This window comes from Lissotriton vulgaris, chromosome 9 (assembly GCF_964263255.1).
Source record: "Lissotriton vulgaris chromosome 9, aLisVul1.2, whole genome shotgun sequence".
Lineage (NCBI taxonomy): Eukaryota > Metazoa > Chordata > Amphibia > Caudata > Salamandridae > Lissotriton > Lissotriton vulgaris.
This window is the reverse complement of record NC_141697.1, coordinates 357,372,258-357,394,422: the sequence shown is the minus strand read 5'-3', so window position 1 is coordinate 357,394,422 and position 22,165 is coordinate 357,372,258. Positions and strand designations below refer to the sequence as shown.

Here is a 22,165-nt window from a genome sequence, read left to right as displayed (position 1 = left end):
ACTCCCTCCACTGACCCATCCTTCTCTTGAGACGAGAATAGATCTGGGAGAGGTTCGCTTTCCGCTTCCTCTTCCCCGTCAGTCACCATCATCAACATGACTTCGGGCCTCTCATGGTGCGGTTTGAGACGGTTGGCATGCAGCACCCGTAGGGGCTGTCGAGGGGTCTTAAGGTCCACCAGGTATGTGGCCTTACCCATCTTCTCCAACACTTCAAAGGGGCCTGTCCAGCGATCCTGGAGGGCACTAAGCTCTCCAGGCTCCATCACCCACACTTTCTGGCCAGGCTCCAATTCCACCTGGTGAGCATTGATGGCATACCACTCTTTCATGACTGCCTGGCTGGACTCCAAGTTGTCAGAAGCCTGCTTCCACAACTTCGCCATTTGGCTCCTGAAGGCCAGCATGTAGCTCACCACATCCTGGGGGGGTTTCCTGGGAGACTTCTCCCAACCTTCCTTCACCAGGCTGAGAGGACCGCGTACAGGGTGCCCATACAGAAACTCAAAGGGGCTAAAGCCCACTCCCTTCTGGGGCACTTCCCTGTAAGAAAAGAGCAAACAGGGTAGGAGGACGTCCCATTTCCTCTGCAGGCTTTCGGGCAGACTTCTGATCATGCCCTTCAAGGTCTTATTAAACCTCTCAACCAGTCCATTTGACTGGGGGTGATAAGGAGTGGTGAACCGGTAGGTCACTTCACACTCCTTCCACATTGCCTGCATGTAGGCTGACATGAAGTTGGTCCCCCTGTCGGACACAACTTCCTTGGGAAATCCCACTCGGGTAAAGATCCCCATTAGGGCTCTAGCCACTACAGGTGCAGTGACTGTCCTCAGAGGAATTGCCTCTGGGTACCGTGTGGCATGATCCACCAGAACCAGGATAAACCTGTGTCCAGCTGTTGTTGGTGGATCAAAAATGCCCTACAATGTCGATGCCCACCCTCTCAAAGGGTGTGCTAACGACGGGAAGTGGTTCCAGGGGAGCCTTTAGCTTCACCCCTGTTTTCCCACTGGCCTGGCAGGTTACACATGTCCGACAGTAAGTGTTGGACTCCACTTTCAACTGAGGCCAGTAAAAGTGGAGGACAAGCCGTGCAAAGGTCTTGTCCTGGCCTAAGTGTCCTGCCAGGGGTATAGCATGAGCCAATTCCAAAAGAAAGGCTCGGTATTGTTGCGGGACTACCAAGGCCCTTGACGAACCAGGTAAGGGTACCTTGGGTTCACTGTAGAGGAGTCCATCCTCCCAGTAAATATGGTAGTGTCCCGTAACATCACCTGCTGCTTGGGCTTCAGCCTTTCGCCTCAGTCCCTCAAGGGTGGGGCACTCCCTCTGCCCCTTACAGAATTCCTCTCTGGTAGGACCTCCCTCCACATGCCACTCCGCAGGGAGGGGTAAATCCTCCAGAGAGTCTACTTCCCCCTCCACGGACTCCTGGTCCACCACCGCAGGTGGCCGATCTGTCACATGGGGTGTGGAAGCCAGAGCAGGCTCTTCCTGTCTCCGGGTCTGTCCCTTTTTAGCAGCGGATTGGGCCATTGTTCCAGGCTCCAACCCATGCGAACGCTCTCTCCGGGCAGTCGCAGACCGTGTGCTCACACAGGCCCAGTCAGGTGTACCCAGCATCGCAGAATGCGTCCGGTATTCCACCTCTCTCCAAGTGTTGTGTTCCATGTCATTCCCCAACAGACAATCGACTGGCACGGCAGGGCTTACGGCAACTCGAAGTGAACCTGCAACCCCCTCCCACTCAAAGGGAACCTCAGCCACTGGATAGTGGCCCATTCTGCTGTCAGCCATCGCGGCGGGGTGGAGTACATTAGGAACCACCTGCTCTGGAGACACCAGTTGACTTCTCACCAAAGTCATACTGGCTCCTGTATCTCTCAGAGCCTCCCCTCTCTGGCCATTGATGGTGACCCATTGCCCATACTTTGTAGTATTTGGGGGCACCTGGATCTTTGGAACCATCTCCCGCTCTCCCAGGGACACTAAGGTGACACCTGCCCACTCACCCCCCTTATCTAAGGGCAACTCCTCCCCGAGCGCTAAACTAGCTACTCCCGGTGACTTTCCTCCGGTGGGAGGGGGTGGTCTCTTTGGGCATCTGACATCTCCTTTATAATGTCGAACACCACCACATTCAAAACAGTGGAGAACCCTTGGCTGCTGGCTTTGGCCAGGATTAGGGTTTCTGGGCGGGTTTGCCTTAGGGGTGAAACCTGCTCCCTTTCCTTGGGAATTATTTTGGGGACCTTTGGAGAACTCCTTCTTTTTATCTCCCCCCTCCTTCTTCTGGGGGGCGCCCTGTCCGGCTTTTTGGGAATCCCCTCCAGTCCCCTTTGAGGACACCCGGGTACTTGCCCAGGTATCCGCCTCCTCTGCAAGCTTCCGGGGATTGGTCAGCTTGCTGTCCACTAGGTGTTGGCGCAGCTCTGGACAACATTTCTCGAGGAGGTGTTCTTTCAAAAATAGATTGTACAGCCCCTCATAATCCTTCACCTCGCTTCCCTGGACCCAACCCTCCAAAGCTTTCTTGGCGTAATCCAAGAAGTCTACCCAATTCTGGGTACTCAGTTTGTGACTTCCCCTGAATTTCTGTCTGTATCTTTCAGGGGTAAGTCCAAACTTCTTCACCAGTGCCACCTTCATTGTAGGGTAGTGAGTTTGCTCCTCCTGCTCCAGGGCCAACAAGGTGTCTCTGCCAGCAGGTGGCATGTATTTATACAGCCCACCCCCCCAGTGAGTTTCTAGGATCCCGTGAGCCCTTAAAGAAACTTCGTAGGCGGCCAACCATTTGGCAATGTCATCGCCTGTAGTGTAACTGGCGATGACATCCTTGGGTAGATAGAGTCTGGGTTCCCTCGTATTCACCTTAGTTTCACTGCCACCATTATCTGGATTGGAAGACCTTAGGGTTAAAGCTTGTAGGTCTATCTCTTTAATGGTTCGCTCATGGGCTAACCTCTTGTCCTCCCTTTCCATATCCATTCTAGCTAATTCCAACCTCATTCTCCTCTCCTCCCTCCTATCCTCTAGCTCAGCGTCGGTCAAACCCCTCTCCGAGACACTGCTGCCCACCCTCGAAGGGGTCCTGGGACCTGTCAGCAGATTCCCCCCTCCAGCTTGGTACAACATTGCAGTCTCAAGGACAGTGTCCCTGTCACTCCCTTATGGGTCCGGTTCCTCCCCGGAATGAGCTTCCACCCATGCCCTTATGCTTGTCAGCAACTCGCCTTTCCTGGCACCTTTTTTAAAGAATACCCCCTGTTGCTGACACCATTCCTTGAGTTGGGTCACGGTGTAAGATTCTAGCTCTTCCAAGTTTAATTCCATTTTTCACTATGGAATAAAATAAGCACACAGGAGAAAACCAAGAAGTGACCTGGGGTTAACCTCACCCACCACCAGAAACAAATTTGGAAAATCAAAATTCAAATTAGGAGGGCCGCAAGGAGAAAACTCCTGGTGTAGGTCAGTGTATTGCGTTGAATTACTATTGAGTAGCTGCAACCAAGTCAGTATCCCACCGCTAGGCACCAATCTGTTGGAACCTGGGATGTCAGGTCACCTAGGGTAGCCTGGCCTAGGGCAAGACATGCATTTCAGAGGCACAAGTGTGAAGGTTGCAAACCACCCAGCAGTAATTCCACGCAATAACACATAAAAAGGACGCTACACCAATGTTGGAAAAATAAGTACTGATTTATAAAAATAATATACTCTGCTCTTTGGTTTCAAAATTTACAACTTAGGCATTTCAGTTTGTCTTTGAAGCATTAACTATACTTTTAAGTTCTAAAACATATTATCAATCAGCATTTGCAGTACATAACATTTGGTTAGACCTCTTAGTCAAAACTGGCAGGTAACACTTATACTCCAATAAATCAGTTATGCATTTATTATGCTCTGCTTTACTCCTCGGCAACTTCTCTTCACAGCATTACTCTAGAAGGGAAGATCAGCACTTACAGATTTGCTAAGTTTAACTCAATAATCATCAACAATAGTGCATTTTATCAGACTCCAGCATTAGTTAGAAAAGGTTCCTACTAAGTGCACTATACTTGACTCCCACAGCACCTACAACCCCCTCTTCCTAGTACACAGTCACTGAGGGTTTCCTTAAGATACTCCCCACTTTATGTAACACAGCTGTGGAAATTTCCAGTGTCTGGGTTATTCTCTGATAACCTCCAGCGTCACTTTCCCCCTACAGAACACCTCCTTACTTGTGAAAGATCTGGCGGTGTAAGTCTTGCTGTGCCAGGGGGCGGGGAAAAATCACTCGGCCGGTCTCTAGACCCAAGCCCTGGCAAGGTAATTCAGCCCTTCTGTTCTCCTCACCCCGCCTGCCTGCACCGCTGCGTGGCGCCCAGACAAGGAAGGACAGGGTAATTAGACCTTCCCGGCCGCTAGCAGGCTCCTCAGGTTTCCCTTCCCGCTCACGCCAGCTCTCTCAGGAGGCGCTCGAGCAGGGAAGAGGTATCTCCACACACGCGTCCAGCCGACGAAGGGATCCCGACGCTCTTCCTCACTCTGGGCTGGGACGCGCACACTTCTGGGCATGCGCGAGGCGTTCACACTGCACCGCCTCGCTTCCAGACCCGCCTCTGCTCCCGCCTTCCGCCGCGCTGGCTCCGCTGGCGAGACGCTGCTTCTTCCGGGCCTGCTCGGTCCTAGGCCCCTCCTGCTCTAAGGAAGTGGGATCGCCTGGGGCATGCGCGGTAGCGCTCAAGAGTCAGTCAACATACGATCTCGCTTCACCTCGGGGAAAACGCTGCCACAGCGCGCGATCGGTGCTCCAGGGGTCCCGCTCCTGTTTTACTCAAGAGAATGAGTTCCTAGCCCCTCACTTCCCACCTAACAGGCTAAGAGGCTTGCCACACACCACAGGGCCAGTCAGGGGTAAGGAATTCTTGGAATTGTTCAGTGGAAGTACTTCCTTTCCACACTATAGCGAGGAGGGGGGAATAATAAGGGGGGCTCCTTCAGAATAAAGCCACAGAGCTTTTCTTCAGCACTAATCCCCTATCCCTCCTTACTGAACAGACTAGGGGCACAGGGAAACTCTTAGTTCAGCTCCCAGGGCAGGGTTCTTCTCAGCTCCCAAGACTTCTGGAATTAACCCCTTCACCTATCTGTCCAGGATCAGCAGGATGAACTAACTTGGCTAGGACAACAGGAAATGGGAGGTGGAAAAGCCTTGACAGAGGGCTACCCTTGTAGAGTAAACCACCCTTCAGGATCCTACCCCTACAAGACCTCAGCCTTCACTCTAGCTGCTCCTCACTGACAGACAAAATGGCTGCCCAGCATTCCGCCTTATATAGGCTGACCCTCAGTGGTCCAGAATGGACCAGAAGGTTCTGGAACGCCCTATACTAGTCTATGGGCAAGTTCTGGGTTTGGCAGTTAGGGCAGTTGGTAGCCACCATTTTGTGGTTCCAACTTTTCCTGTCAGAACAGGCCTCTGGGCCTGAGGTGAAAAACTATGAGTGGAAAAAGAACACCTATCCCCTTGACCAACACCTAGAAAAAGTCAGTGGACAAAAATTATTAAGGGTATGAGGGGCAAAAAGGGGACAAAATAAATAATAAATTGGAGGGACTACGCAAAAAGCCAGACAGGTCTAACAATTACTTTCCAAGCTTTGTTGTACGCAGCATATATACCGGCCGCTATGAAACGTTTTTGACGCTGTGTGCGTGGTCCCATTATGAAATCACGCAAGTCAGCACCGTCTTTAAGTAAAGTCAAGTGTTGCTTAATTTCAGCCAGTGTGGATGTCTGTAGCCATTCAAGGCATAGTTTCCCTACACTGTATGTTGGTACTATCCCTGGATGTTGTCTCTGGGAGTATCCAGGGTCTGGTCTGGTCATTTTTAACCCCTGTGTTTTGTTCAGGAATCTATCTTGACAGTTGTTTGTGTCTGTTGGCCAGATCAACCATTTTTTCCAATCAGGATGCGTTCTGTTTTGCTGTAAAATATGGGATACGTCTATCTCAACATCTGTAGTGGTATTACTATCAGGTATCGGCTTCGGAATAGACGGTTTATTTAAGTCTTTAATCTTAGCTAGGCCAAGACAAGTAGTCTGTTGAATGGTGTCATTCAGAAATATTATTTGTTCGGGGATCATGCAGGCTCTAAATAATGCTTCTAAACCTTGGACCTGCCAATTTTTAGTATCCCAGATGGTTTTTGTTTCAATGTTGTCTTTCCAGAAATCAAAACCAAATGTAATAATTTTTTCATAAAATGTTTCAGAATAAATCAATTTAGTATTTGTTAACATTGTTTTCATCCCTGTCATATTTAACAGTTTAAAATAAAACGTTTCTGCATCACTTGTGTTAAACCCTGAGAAGTATGGGAATTTCTCAAAAAATTGTTTTTGAACTGGCTTTTGGTGGAGTTGCACAATGTTCCCATTGATTATACTTAAAACACATTTCTAGGTTGAGCAGATTTATGCAAATAGTGATGTGCAAAGTCGTTGTAACAGTACATTTGTTCATAGTTTGATGAACCCTGTAATCATGTTCTGTAAATTTTGCTGACAATACTAAATCTGATATCATATTATTTATGCTTTCAAAGTCCTAATCATCAGAGAATGTACTTGGTTTTACAAAGTCACTTAATGAAACCTTGAACTGATGTGGATATTTCAAGAGTTCAACCGGGCCATAGATTTCGTAATCCGTTTTGTTCCAAGCTACCCCACCGGGTATTGGAATGGCTGTGACATTCACTGATGATAGTTCTCTTTTCTCGATGGTAGATGACTTGTGTGGCTTTAGGACCAAGTTGAAGTTCTGACTTGCTTGGTCCATTGTACTGTATTTTCCCTCAAAGAATCTCCCCAAACAAAGTACCATGATGAGCCAAAGCAGGAGGAAAAGTACACCTAACACAATCCAGAATTCAATCCATGGAGAAATCAGATAGGTTTCTTTGAGTTGATGAAAAAGTTCAGTTTTTTGTCTTTGAAGGTTTTTGTTATTGGCATTTCTTCAGGTTCACTTGGATCTTCAGAAAAGTTATCGATATTGATGAAGTAGCCATATGCAGTTCTGTCAATTGTTGGAATTGCTTCTGAATTTTCTTTTGCTTTTTCATTTTTTCTTTCATCAGCATAGTCTGAGGCTACATCGTTGTAGATAGGTGTTTCTTGACAAACTGTTTCTATTTGGGTTTCCAGAGGCACAAGTTCCATTGTATTGTTACATAGTCCTTTTTTATTCACTGCAGGTTTATCTAATGTGATTAGTCTCTCAGTTTGAACCTCTTGGATTGTAGCAAATTTTGGTATTCTGCTATTTCTTGGGAGTCCACTGGGCCTACAACTTATTATTAGCCACATGATTGTGGTTTTACCAGGTCGATGGATACAACTCGGTTCTCCTTTTTACCAGCAAGGGGCGGTAGTACTACTGATCTTGTTCTGCTGACAGCTAAGATAGGTACTGCTTTTGTGTAAGAAGGCCCAAATTCCTTCTTCACCGTGATCTTCTCTCTGACCAGATCCCCAATCTTTGGAATCCAGACAGGCTGCTGGGACAGGTGGTTTATCTTCAGTGGCTGTTGGCTGCTGTTTTAACTTTATGTTGCTCAGGTCTTTTCTTGTTTCATTTAAGTCCTGTAAAACAGCCAAACGATCTTTGATGTCAAAGCATTTTCTTTCTACCACTGAAGTCTGAGTATCTAAGTCCTGAATATGCATTCTAGTTCCGAACAATAGTTCGTACGGACTGAAACCTTTAAGAGAATTTCTTGGAAGATTGTTAAGACTACGTTGGACACTTGTTAAATGTTGGACCCACCCATCACCCGAACCTAATACCCTCGCCGTTATAGATTGCTTTATGTCCTGGTTTTTTCTTTCCACAATCCCATTTCCCTCAGGATGGAAGGGACAAGAGTACCGCAATGCAATGCCCATGCTGGTCATGGCCTCCTTATAAGCTCGAGAGCAAAAAGCAGGACCCTAGGCAGAATGTAGCATGCCAATTGCGTATGTGCCGATATAGACTCGCAAATCTTTTATAACAGTTCTGGCGTCAGCCGAGCGTTGGGGTCTGTATTTTTAAGTGTATCTAGTCTTAAAAGGAAATAATAGGACGCTGGTTTTTATGTATAGATAGCCTTATGCTAACTACAAGAATGGCCATGGCAATACTCCGGTCGGTTCCCTGCTGCGATCTCTATTGCAGTTTGGACAGCTCTTTGCAAATTTGTAATGTTGCAGGCTCATCCCCGGCCACCAGTATTCCGATTGTAATTCTTTCAGAGATTCTTTGATCTCTTGGTGCCTTAGACCTTCACCCATGTGTGCGACTGCTATTAATAAGGCTCTCTTGTTCGTGTTTGGAATTGCTCTATCCCCCACTCCAGGGATTCAAACAAAAGGAACGGAGTTTGCATCAATTATGTATGTATAATTGAGTGGATAGTTCACGGGTAGTGCTGCACAGTCGCTTTTTGAAGACGTTTTTACTGCCAGCATGATTTCCCCGTCTATGTATTTTTCTGTACGCTTTTTTTGTGGCTTCGGAAGCCGGTTTAGTTGCTTCCGCTGTGGCTGTACTAGCCAATGAATTCCCTGCAACGTGAACGCCATCACTTTGATGACTCAGTGTAAGTATCATGTGAGTCTTTTGTAGTTCTTTCTGCAAAAGAACTACCTGTTCCCAAAGCTTCTTATGCTTTATTGTGGTACCTGTATCATACTTGTATCCGTTTTGAACCCAGTTCTGCAAGTCATTATTGTAAGATTTAACGCAGAAATGTGAATCGCACACTATTAGTGTCGGGATTTCAAGATCGGCATTTTCAAGCGCCATCTTTAAAGATCTGATTTTAGCTCGCTGAGCCGAACAGTTTCTCAGTTTTTTAGTTTTTGTTATTTTTGGTCTGAATTTACCACAGCGCCAGCGACCTTTAACAATCGCACATGCTGCATTGTAGGATTTATTATCCACATCGTAATGTTGTGCAAGTCTGTCCATATAGATTACACAAGAGTACTGTTGGAGAGGCAGAATTTCGATTGGCAGAGGATATTCTTCTTCATATTTTAGATCTTTCAGTTTTTTCATGTTCCGGTCAAAATAGTATGTCACGTCTTTTGCAGCAAGAGAATGTTCCCACTGTATCCATTTTGGATCTAATGCCACCGTTTTTAGGTTAACTGGGGTTAATAACGCCTCAAGGGCTGATTCTGCTGTAAAAACAGTTATTCTTTTGCCTTGGGCTTTTTCTTTTGTTACAATAGTTTGAACCGTATTTACAATATTCTCTCTAAGACCGAATGTTTTTTCAGCTTTTGTGTACAAATGTGATTTGTAAGCTATTGGTACCGTTTCTCCCTCATTAGAGGTCAGGTACGTGAATCTGCATCTTCCTGGGATGACTCTGATTACAAGGTTGCGTGTGTTGTCGCAAGTTTGTAATTTTGTTTTTGCTAACATGTCTGTTTGAATGATCTCAAAATTTCTGTGTGTTTCTGAGTCCAATTGATTGGTTTAAAATCAGGTTTTATTAGTTCATAGGGAGGTTTAACCCTCTCTGCATAATTTAGATTGTAAGTTCTTCCGAAAATCAGGAAACCTAGTATTGATTGTAAGTTCTTCAGTGTTCTTGGTGCTTGGAGTATTGCACATTTCTCTAAGAAGTTGTCTGCTAGGCTTTTGCCTTCACTTGATATTTCATATCCTAAAAACAGGACAGTTAGATGGGCAATCCGTGACTTTTTAAAGTTAAATTTGTAACTCTCTGCTGCGAACCCAAGTATTATGGTGTTCACTCTTTTCAAGTGAGTATCCAGGTCATCATCTGTGAGATAGATGTCATCGACATAAGATAATGCCTCATCATCATATATTTGTAGTAACTCTGTTACTCTTGCTGAGAATAATCCTGGTCTATTCTTGAATCCCTGTGGGAGTCGACAGAAATTTTTTCTGCGACCCCATTATTGAGAAAGCGGTTAAATACCTGCTTTCAGGTGCAATATTTTGACAAAAGAAACCATTAGAGATGTCTAACGTTGTTTTGTATTTTTTGCGAACGATGTTATTCATTAGTGCTGCACTGTGTGAGTTTTGTACAGCAAATGTCTTGCAACATGAGTTAAGGTGTCTGTAGTCCAAGACTAGACAATATGAGTTGTCTGGTTTGGAGACAGGAAACAAAGGATTGTGCATTTGAGAGGTGCATGTTTCGATCACCCCTTGGTATTAAGCTGATCTAAGATCTCCCTGACTTGTTTTTTAGCTTCTTGCTTAATTGGGTACTGCCTTTGTGCAGTTGGTTGATATTTTAACTGGATTTTGTGAGGAAGAGAGTCCTCATCCCATCCTACATGATTTTTATATAATACAGGAGCTTGAGCTACTGCCCATTTTTTTGCATATATGTATTTACTATGGATTGGAATATGATTTGAGAAGGCAGGCATAATCATTTCTTCGCCATGTGGGCACTCCCTGACAAACTCTGGTGGCCAGTCTTTTTCAGCTAATAGGATGTCATAGCCTTTCGAAAGGTTATCCCAAAACAGACCCCTTACTCTCCTAGTCTTATCTCCCTCTATACGAAATGTTATTTCATATATTTTATGAGGTTTGCTAACTCTGGTATTTGTAGTTTCCACCTGAGTGTACTCATTCGTGTCCACTGTCTCCAGATGATTCATCAGGATCTTGCGAGCTATTGTCACTTTCACTGCGCTGTCTAGCATTGCCCCAGCCCACTCTCCGTTTTTCAGCTGTGTCCTCAGTATCCTCGGCATGTTTGATTATTTTAATACTGGCTACCTTCTTTCTTGGGAAATTGTAATTTTTTACTTTGAGCAGGTTCCTTGTCTTTGGACTTGACGTGCTCTTCTCTTTGTTCTGACCGTCCTCTTCTTTCCGATTTCTGTGAGGAAGATCGAGAAAGATTGAGTGAGAAGGATCGAGAGGGACGTGTATCAACATCTTGATATCTGTCAGGTTTTCTTATTTTATCCCTATCTCTAAGGTTGTATGTTTTTTCAGAGGGCTCCCTTTGGGGAGACTTGTCTTCTTGGCCTGGAGATCTCTCTCTACGCTGAGGAGGCCTTCCTCTGGACTGGAATCTTTTCCCTTTGGGAGTGGATTGTTTATTTCCATCCCAGCTCTTTTTTGGAGGGTTTCGATTATTTTTAATAAATATCTTTTCTGGATTTTCAGTTAGTTGGGGTTTTACCGGTTTTCCACCCAGACTATCTCTTCCTAGCTCTTCTTAGGATTTTTCTATGATTCTGGCAAGTTCAAATGGTTGTTCTGCTATATCTGTTTCCTTCAGGTTCTGGCGGATTTTTATATCATCCCTAGCCAATTGAACTAGTTTTCTATATGCCTTTGTTAACTCTTTCAGTTTAACTAGGAGTTGTTCGCTTGACATTGTTTTGTAGTCTGGGTGTGTTGCATAGTCGCATAAGACCGGCCCGTTGCTTCTGGTCTACCTAGTGGACCGAGCCAGGTTATGTGATTATTATGTTTTAGGGCGGCTTTAAACCAGAGCAGGTGCTCTTGGTAATTTAGTGGGATTTCAACATCCTCGAAAGGAGTGTATTCATCCGGAGGTTCCTCTATTTTGTAATAGTGGAATTCGTGTGTTGCAGCGTTTGCTGCTGGAAAGTTTATCCATGAATAGAATACCTCTATCTGCCGATATTCATGGGCCTCTACCACGAATATGACTGTACCACCTCGTGGTGTCAGTCCGTTTTCTATAAGTTTAAGAGTTATAGTTTTTCTTATGTTGACCGGAATGAGTATAGCATTCGGGTCATTCTGTAGGAGACTCGTGTCTTCCTCTAGGAGTTGAGCTGCTATTTTAGCTGCCTCCCTATCTTCATCACTTTCCACCATTTTTACTGGTCGAAAGTTTTTGCTGCAGATCAAGTTTCAATGAAACAAAGATTAGGTACACAATATTTTGGAACACTGTATCCTTCAACGTTGACTAAACCAAAAACTATACATAGGAATCTCTTCCTACTAAGTTCCGGCGGATTTTAACCTTTTACCCACTCCAGACGTCTTTTGGAGTATTTACGGTAAAAAGGGTCTGTGTGAAAGAGCACGACTGAGTTACTCTAACGTCTTGAGTTAGTTTTATTGCCTTACCAAACGTTGGGCGCCATGTAGTGTAGTTCCTATATTCCCAATAGGCTCTGCGCATTGGAACAATATATTCAGCAGTGTAGACGTAGGACTGAGGTTGACTAGGTCTCTACTGACTATATTAGACTTAAGGTTTGCCAGCTAGCTCAGAGGTCACTAGAAACATTCTCGAATAAACGAGGAGGACTTTAACCTCCCTGGATAGACACGAAGGGATTAGCTTCCGACAACCATATACCATGACAACTTTGCTCCCTCAGAATAAGAGTGTATCTCTAGAGTTGTGTGAAAACAATAGACAGCTATTTCACCTAGTCATTGTGCGTACTTAGTTTCACCAGAGTGCAGAGAAAAGAGAGACAGGCGTTTTCAATAAAAGGTGTATTTTTTTGAGCAGTCTTCTTTCTCATGCAATAGAAATGAATTGCAATTATTGCAATACTTAATGTAAAGTAAAGTGCGTACAGTGAAAAGAGTATTATGAAATAATACTGTAAAAGCATTGATATGGTTTCTTAGCCATAAGATACTTTAAAATGGATAAAATATATACATACATATATACATTGACTAACGTACTCAACTGGTGCTTCTAAATACGCCTACCCCGGTGTACCTGACCTAAGCCTAATACGTGGGAAGGAGTAAGTAAGTAGCAGTTTAAGTTAAGTTGGTTTTGCCAAGAATCTGATTCAAGAATTCTCTTCAAGGGTTTAGTCAGCTCCGTACCTGGGTAATAGAATGCAGGAGGTCTGGCGGCTGAGAACACCGGAGCTGGATTTCTCGGCAGGAGAAAAGACAGCGTCTCTCGCATCAGCTGGGCTCTCGGGCAAGTAGGTAGCTGCTCGGCTCCAAAACCACCACCGTGTGTTTGCTTAAGGCAACGTTGGTATATTTATACCTGAAAGGTGCAGAATTTGACGTAAGGTTTGGACATAAGACGTCAATAAAGATGTCACTAAGAACTGACTGTTCCTTTAGTGTTCGCAGGAGTTTAATGACAAATCAAAACAAAAGCAAATGGGGATTTCCAAGGTTGCTGGAGGATTGGTGTGTCGAAAGAACTTGTTGTGCTATCTAGGAATCCAAGGAAGTAGCTTCTGCCGTGCTTTGGACTGCAAGGGCTATTTACTTAAATATGGATCTGATTCCTTATGCCATTATAGGGATATTATTGATTATAGCCGTACAAGGGCATAAAATAGCAATATTGATTCAGGTTCCTAGATAAAGCACAATAACCCCAGGCACATATTCAACCTCAAATGTGTACTCTTGGAGACTCACGACCTACGGTCTGATTCTGCTTGAGATGAAGTCTAACCCCTTCTTGGTGAAGACTTCGACCAAAGGCTTAAGAACTGTCCTCAGGTTGAACTTCATTCCCCACACAAAGTCTCTAAATGTATTAACAGCCCAATGTACCGCCAAAACCTCTTTCTCGATTATAGAGTAGTTGAACTCTGCCTTGCATAGTGAGCGTGCTGCAAACACTATTGTTTCCTCACCACCTTCTCCTATTTGCATCAGAACAGCTCCTAATCCTCTGCAGCTGGCGTCGGTGGTTAACACGGTCTTCCTGCCAGGTACAAAGGATTTGAGTTTGGGTGCTTCAGCCAAGGCCTTCTTAGTGTCTTCGAACTTTTTCTGACAAGCCTCACTCCAATCGAACGTCACCACTTTCCTTAGCAGGTGGCGGATGGTATATGTGCGTCTGGCAAAGTTCTGAACAAACTTGTTGTAGAATTCCACCATTCCCATAAACGATTTAAATTCATCTTTGCTTTTGGGTGGTGTACGGTTCAGAATGGTGTTTTGCAGCTCTGCCTTAGGGCAAATGCCCTCCGTTGTCACCTTGTGCCCCAGAAACTCTATCTCAGCACACCCAATCTTGCACTTTTCTCTCTTCACCGTGCGTCCTTGTTCTTGGAATCTCTTTAGCACCTGTCTGAGCCTGTGTTTGTGTTGAGTACCATCCTCCCCAAAGATCAGAACATCATCCTGGTAGCACACCACCCCAGGTATGCCTTTTAGAAGGTTGCGCATGATCCTTTGAAAGACCACGGCAGCGTACACAAGTCCAAAAGGCATGCGCTTGAATTTGTAGGCTCCCATGGGCGCGATGAACGCAGTGAGCTCTTGTGATTCAGGGTGGAGCCTGGCTTGGTAGTAGGCAGAGGTTAGATCCAGTGTAGTGAATACCTTTGCTCCCGCTAACCTGCTCATCATTTGTAAAATATTCGGCAGAGGGTACTATAACTTCCCTGTTTAGTGATCTTAGGTCAGTGCACAAAGGCACTGCACCATCCCCCTTCCTGGCTGCAACAATGGGTGCCAACCACTCAGTGGCTTCTACTAGTTCAATCACCTGCAGCCTGCACAACTTCTCTAACTCCTCCTTCACAGTTTCCTGTATCAAAATATGTAGGTTCCTAACTTTGGCTGAGACCGGCCTAGAGTTCTCTTTAAGTCGTATTTTGTGGGCATAGTGCTTGAGGCATCCAAACGTTCGGTGAAAACATCCCTGAATTCTTCCTCAATTCCCTCCAGTGTTTTCCCCACCTCTTGTACTAATATTTGAGGGTTCTTGTTGGGACTGAGGTAAATGCCTAATTCTTTTTGTGCTTGCCAACCTAGTATGTTGTCCCCTTTCTTGGACACATATATCTTAGAGATGGCAAGTCTGTCTTTGTACCCAACAGTGCCCCAGAAATAACCCTTCATCGGTATGGGTTGCCCACCATAATCTGGTCTTACATCCGTTCTCTGCAGTGTCAATTTTCCCTTTGAAATTTTCTCAAAATCTTCCACTGATATGATTGTCAGTTTAGAACACAAATCAAACATCGCTTCAACTTTCATCTCCTCTACAGTTATGAAATCCTTAGGATTGCTCACAGACTCTCCCTTAATCTGTAACACAATTTCGTCACATACCCGGGTAGTGTCATCTCTGATGTTTTTCCTGTAATTAGCATTACTTCTGCAGCATTGCCTAAAGTGACCCCTCCTACCACACTTATTGCATATCACCTTGAGTGCTGGGCACTCCCTGCTGTTCGCTCAGTGTCCAGGTTTGCCACACCTGTAACAACATCCTTTAAAACTCCAATTACCCTTAGTCGCCTTCTGTTCCTTTATTGGGCCTTTGTCGGCAAGCACCTTCGCACTCTCCACAGAGACTACACTCACTTTGGCCTTCCCTTCACAATCCTGCTTGATCTCGCTCACACACTGCATCATGTGCTCATTCTGTTTTGCCGCAATAAGCACCTCCCCAAGGGGCGGGTCGTCTTTTGACCACAACTCTTCACTTTTCGCTCAATCTTACACGTTAAAAGAAATTGGTCACGTATCCGCTCCTCACACGCTCCTCCAAACTTGCAAGTGCCAGCTAAGTTTCTCAACTCTGAAACAAATTCCTATACTGTTTCAACCTCCTTCTGCCCTCTTTTCCCAAAATGGTACTGTCCCATTATTGCGCTGATTTTCGGAAAGAAATGGATGTCTAGTTTCTTCAAACTAATTTCATATTCATTCAGACCCCTGGCATCATTTACACTCAGATCTGGAAGGTGTTCTAGAATTTCTTGGCCTTCAGCCCCTAAGTAGTGTAATAATAATGCTACTTTCCTTTCTAGGCCTAAATTTGGACCACATACCACTGCATAGTTTTGAAATACCTTTTTCCACTTGTTCCATGATAAGACTGGCTCCCCTGGAGTGGCCAGATAAATGGTGGAGGTGTAACATTCAGCATTAGGATTATGTGAGTATTAACGTGCGAATAGCAACAAATATATATCAAGTTTTCCTCCTGTGTTTTCTCAACCAATCTTTACCCACTTGTAAAACTGCATACAAATATTATGCCTCTATTGTAAGGTAGGCATGCATCAAATTTGTGTAAATGTATTTTAAAATTTGAAATAGTCTGAAAACTGACACTTTTTAGTATGTATGATAGCATAGAATTACAAAGAAAAAAATACCAAAAAGTTCCAGCTGAGGGCGATGTTCCACTGTAAGAAGAACTACCAGCTCCTTTCACAGTATACACCACGTCTATCATAACATCCTTCCTCAACAGATTCCCTTTCTGACGGGAAAGGAACGGTCTTCGTCACAAAACCCCTTCCCAAACAGAGTTAAAAACAAACACTGATACAAGGAATGCTGCTAAGAAGAAACCAGCATGTTCGAATGAGTTTCCCCAGCAGATAAGGGGAGTCTCTACTGTGGAAAGGGAGAAGCGCAATTGTAGTGGGATCACTCCATTCAAATATCCCTCGACTGGTGTGGAGTTGTTTACCACAACATCCGTGGAGTGTGGGGACGGTGCTCCTTGTCAACAGTTAATACCATCAGCGCTATAAATAAAGGCTCAGCTGGGTAAAAATGTGAGGCTGCTCTCACAGACTTTCCAGAGGTAGTCTTTTCCCAAATACTTTTCCTTTTGCAAACGACAGATTTTTGAAAGGTACCCTTCTTTAAAAACCGTTTGTGTTTGCCAGCTTGGGATACCAAATGAGTCCCTTCAGGAGAGGTTTTTCATATATAATTGTACTCACGGTACCGTCGATAGTCACAAAACAGACTAACTACTTTTGCGTGTTGGGGTCAGATTCTTCTCTTCCTCATATTTTCTGCATCCCATCCTCGTCAGCAGTGTAAAATCAAGAAACTTGGAATGACAGGAAACGATGAATTACAAAAACAGGTGGTGTTTATTTTCTGAAGTACAGCAAAAGACCGCAGCCACAGCTGTCGCCCTGAACGCTCTGACGAACACTCCACACAGGGAGCTTCACATAGAATTCTGAGGGCTATAACATTTCAAAGCTTCTCAAAGGAGCACACACCATTATAACAAGCAGGGGACGGGGTGAGAGGGATAAACAGAGTAACTCTACATCAGAAGATACCACACCACCCTAAGGCGTTCACGTCTAACAACCAGTTGGGAACAGTCAGGCCAAACTGCAAAGCCAGGTCTCCCCTGAAATGGAACACAAGCAACGCAGGACTGGTTTTTCCCTAGTTATGGGTACATCAGCTGGATACACAATGTGCACTGCACCCGCATCTGACACTCAGGTATCTTGCTGTGGTTGGTTCATGTTATCTAATGCTGGGCCAAACCTGGTGGGGCACTTGCAGGCCTTCTCTTTAGCCTTTTGAATAAGGCTTATTCTTCTGGTGATGTTAGCATCTTCCTCTTGCTGAGGAGGTGGTAGAGTAACCTTGGTGCTTAGTGGACACTGGGAGGACTTTCCCAGGCTCTTGCTGCCCTTTCAATGATGGCTGGTAAGGTGTTTCTTTCTGGTTATTGCATGTTCACTTTATGTTGTTCATGTGCTTTCAGGCATAGATATCCACTTGAGATAACTATTATTGGTGAATTCAGTGTTTTCTTCATATAAAATGGTATGTTTTAACTGTCATTTTCACCTAATGATAACACCCCTTTATTTCCTGCACGTCCAGTCCATTCTTATTGCTTTGTGTGACCTGGAAGAGTTCACACTGTCATATTTGTATGAGTGTTATGGTTGGTAGAAAAAGTTGGAACTGGCATTTAGCAATGCTGGCAGGTACTGTGGGTGGTGCATGTTATAGGGGCCTCCCGAGCTATATCTTGGGCCCTGGAGCTTTTTTTTTTTATTGTGGACTGCATACTTACCATCCATCTTTCTAACCTTTTTGATTTTCTTTTTAGGCTGTTCACAAGGCAATGCTAAGCATTGACGAGAAAGGCACAGAAGCTGCAGGCACAACTACCTTAGAGATGATGCCAATGTCCCTACCCCCCACCGTCAAATTCGACAGACCCTTCCTGATGTTGATTTATCACAAGCAAACCAGAAGCACCCTCTTCATGGGAAAAATTGTGAACCCGACTGCAAATTAGTCTTACGCTTTTTTATTTTTGCACTCTAATTTTACTTTTAAATGTGTTAAATAAAATGGCATCATGCCGTGGCTTCTATCCATGTGAAACCGTGGCCTTCAATGGAGCTCTGAAAGTTTGAACGTGTTACACATTTTTTAAAGTAAAGATTATGAAGAGATCTGACATCAGTATGGCACCATGTCCTGGTAACCAGTGGATAGGAGTTCAGTTTACCTTTATCTTTCCATGTAACAACCACACAAATGAACAGTTTCACTCTTCGTTGGTAAGAAATTGTGTCTTACTCCAATGGTGCCACAGCAACTACGTTCCAACATTCTCTTGCTGACTTCCCTTACCCTCAGACGTCCACAGCACACACTCACACATTGGGATACACACTACTCTTAAGTGCACACATGGAATCCGCCACACAAAAACCCTAACATGCGGTCCTCCAAAACTATCAAAGATGGTGGTGTGTACGTCACTTTAAGAAAGATTATGAAATTTATTAATTTAATACTCAATTTTCCAAAGCTCAAATTCTCTGTCTCATCAATGTTCCCATATTCCTTGGGTGACATTGATCACATCCATACCAGCTCTACTCTACTTCGCTTCATATCACTACCACCTTTTTCAGTATCATCTTTGGATGCATGTCACACTTGATCCAACATTTCTCATCCTTCTAACTTCTTTTCCTACTACTTTTTCTACACTAGAAGTTCCATATTTCAGTGTCTATGTTCTGTTCTCCAACCATCCCGCATTCACAAACACACTGGGGCATATGTACAAGCCTTTGGCGCCACTTTTGCATCATTTTTATCATGGGGGAAAAATTACGCAAAAGTGGCGCAATTGGCTTGTAAATCTGCCCCACTGTCTCCATTAAACGTGTTTGTATTACATGGTTCCTTTTGTTTGCGCTGATCTGTATTATTGTCACCATGTGATCTGCACACACAGTAGGCATTTTTGTTTCTTTCTGAGCACCCCCTCAACTGCGTGTGTGTCCTGGTGTTCCTGTGAACTATGCGGAACTGAGACCTACCACAATATTAACAGTTTAATAGTTGTTAGCCTGCGGTATTCGTGTGGCGATGCCCAGTCACTTGCAAGGGGACTTTTATGAAACGCCAATTAAAGAAGAATTATCCACAATTTTTCATCTGTTTCCAATCTTTTGGTGTTCAGAGTTAGTGCGCCTCCTGGCGTCCTCTTTGGCTCTGTACTCACACCCATAATGCGTTGTGAGAACAGAGGCAAATAATTTTACACCTTTACATCGGGCTCACCGTATGAAAATAACACCTTTAAGATAGAGCTATAAGTCATACGGCGGTAATAAGTATTACAGACATGGGTGCACAAGAGTATGTGACCTCTTCTGTAACACCGAAGTGTCACAGAGGTGCAGAACGAGCGCGAATATGCCTGCTGCACTCCCAGGCCAGTCTAGGTAATAGACCCCTGGTGCTATGTCACATGGGGAACGTACACAACAGCAGTCAAAAGGTGTACCGGGCCCTACAAAAAATGGAAGGCACTGAGGGCCTCGAAGGGGCTGGAAAAAACACGTTTGTGTCTGTTGTACTCAACCCCATGCAACAGACAAGGGAAATGCTACTAAATGAGATTCACGCTAGGGGTAGTTTACATCAGAAAACCAAAATGCAAGATGTGCTACGAACCTTTGAAAACTGAAAACGTGTGCTTTATTTTGTGACTTTAGGCAACTAATAGAAAAACACCTCCTTCGCTACAGTGAACCTGTTGCCATAACATTGACACGCTGACATTGAGACAATGGCGTAAGACATAGACACTGATATTGGAACAGAGAAAGTTTGATAAGGCAGCACCAGCAAGTGGACATTAACATTGTTATGCTCCCACCTATACTGGAATGTTTATCCTGGGGCACTGGGAGGCAAGGATATTTGCACAATGATACAGGGCCTCTAAAGCTGCCACAAAATCACAAAAGAATGCTGACATCAGTACACTCCCCACAGAAATGCAGACTTGGAGAAGATGGCACAGACAGCAGGAGACCTTGGGCAAAGGCACATAGATATCAGCAGAGTGGCATTGACACTGGGATGCTGACATGCAGAAACTGGAGCACTGATATGTCAATGTCACTGGCATACGGTAAATGACACTGAATGCTGATGCAGAGATATTGACCCAGAGAAACTCGCAAAGGAGTACAAGGGCACTGACATGGAGACACAGAGCATATGGCCGGGATGCCCGCCACCCCCTCCCAACACAATCCCCAAGGATGGGAGAAGTCGGACACAGGTTTGAACTTTTGGAAGGCGGGAGGGAGTCACCCTCCCGGCCGTATTTATTATAGATGAAACAAAATTTAAATTTTAAATAAAAGTTTCATAATTATGTACAATTTTACATTTATTACATTTCGATGAAGACATGTTCTTTGGCTAACCTTAACAGATCTCTAATACAAAAGTTTCCTAGCTGAGTCTAACATCCTGCAAATGCACCCATTCTAAATTAAAATTGTACATCCTAGCATTAAGGGCCAACGGCAAGGTCTTAACCGGTGTCAGATCCCTACTACGAAAACTCTCGCCCTCACGGTGTGAGTGGCGCATGCGCAGAGGACTCTACCCTCGTTGCCAACTGTAACTTCCCTTGTCGTGGTGGGGGCCCCCTTTCCACTCGACGCCATCTTAAAGGTCGTCCGAGTTCCCGTGTGAGGTATCTGTAGGAAGGACAGCGTGGACTCCCCCCCATCCCCACACTCTCTATCCGCCGTCGCGGATATCCGGCCCCCGGGAAATTAGTAGGAGGGGCATCTAGCCGCCTCCCCCCTGGGATGGGCCTATGGCCGTCTCCCCCTAGGCGACCCATCCTTAGTGGGTGCCGCCTCCCCGTGGAAGGGGCCAATGGCCGCCTCCCCCCGGGCGCTCCCATCCTTTCTGGGTGGCGCCCCCCTCTAAGGACCTTGAAATTACTGCTCACTGATCATGACCTTACCGCCCGACCAAAATAAATACGACAGTTGTTACCTACTGAGGAAGGAAAAATTCTGACATCGCCTCGATGTGTCATCGACTGCTCACTCCTACCAAGAAAAACATTATCCTACAGGCAGAAGTCACATCCTTATCTTACACATTCCTTTACTTTTCTACAAAGGAAAAAAGGCCTATCTCAGCAAAACTTTATTTAAAACAAACATTGCCATAAGGGGCTGGTGGGTGGGTCAAAATTGCTGCTTGTTCCGTCGAGGGCTCACGAGCAACGAGTGGGTGCAGCCTTCAGAGCACAGGAACAAGAGGACGCTTCTTCGGATTCCCGCTCTATTTATTCTTCTGCGGGAAGGCGTGTACCCTCCTCCGGTACGCCTACTGGGCGTGGTCTTCGGTGTAGGTGTCTAGGACAACCCCTCTTGGGTGGGAAAAGGCGAGCCCCGGCAACGCGGCTTCGGGCATACCAGCCGAGCCACGCCCCCGCACAAAATGGTTTCCCGGGGGGATCGGGGCACCCAACCATACGTTCGGGGGGACCGAGTGGTCGCCCCTTTCCATATGGCCGGGATGCCCGCCACCCCCTCCCAACACAATCCCCAAGGATGGGAGAAGTCGGACACAGGTTTGAACTTTTGGAAGGCGGGCCCTCCTGGCCGTATTTATTAAAATATGAAACAAAATTTAAACATTAAATAAAAGTTTCATAATTATGTACAATTTTACATTTATTACATTTCGATGAAGACATGTTCTTTGGCTAAGCTTAACAGATCTCTAATACAAAGGTTTCCTAGCCGAGTCTAACATCCTGCGAATGCATCCATTCTAAATTAAAATTGTACATCCTAGCATTAAGGGCCAACGGCAAGGTCTTAACCGGTGTCAGATCCCTACTACGAAAACTCTCGCCCTCACGGTGTGAGTGGCGCATGCGCAGAGGACTCTACCCTCGTTGCCAACTGTAACTTCCCTTGTCATGGTGGGGGCCCCCTTTCCACTCGACGCCATCTTAAAGGTCATCCGAGTTCCCGTGTGAGGTATCTGTAGGAAGGACAGCGTGGACTCCCCCCATCCCCACACTCTCTATCCGCCGT

General features: G+C 45.2%; 1 protein-coding gene across 1 annotated transcript in view; it reads left to right on the top strand.

The window, feature by feature from the left end:
* The window catches only part of LOC147690130 (alpha-1-antitrypsin-like), an 85,001-nt gene extending 66,848 nt beyond the window's left edge, over positions 1-18,153 (top strand). Inside the window, exon 5 of the mRNA XM_086937731.1 lies at positions 17,884-18,153. Coding sequence (XP_086793857.1) covers positions 17,884-18,075 — 192 coding nt within the window. The 3' untranslated portion in view covers positions 18,076-18,153. The remainder of the gene's footprint in view (positions 1-17,883) is intronic.
* The last annotated feature ends 4,012 nt before the right edge of the window (positions 18,154-22,165 follow it).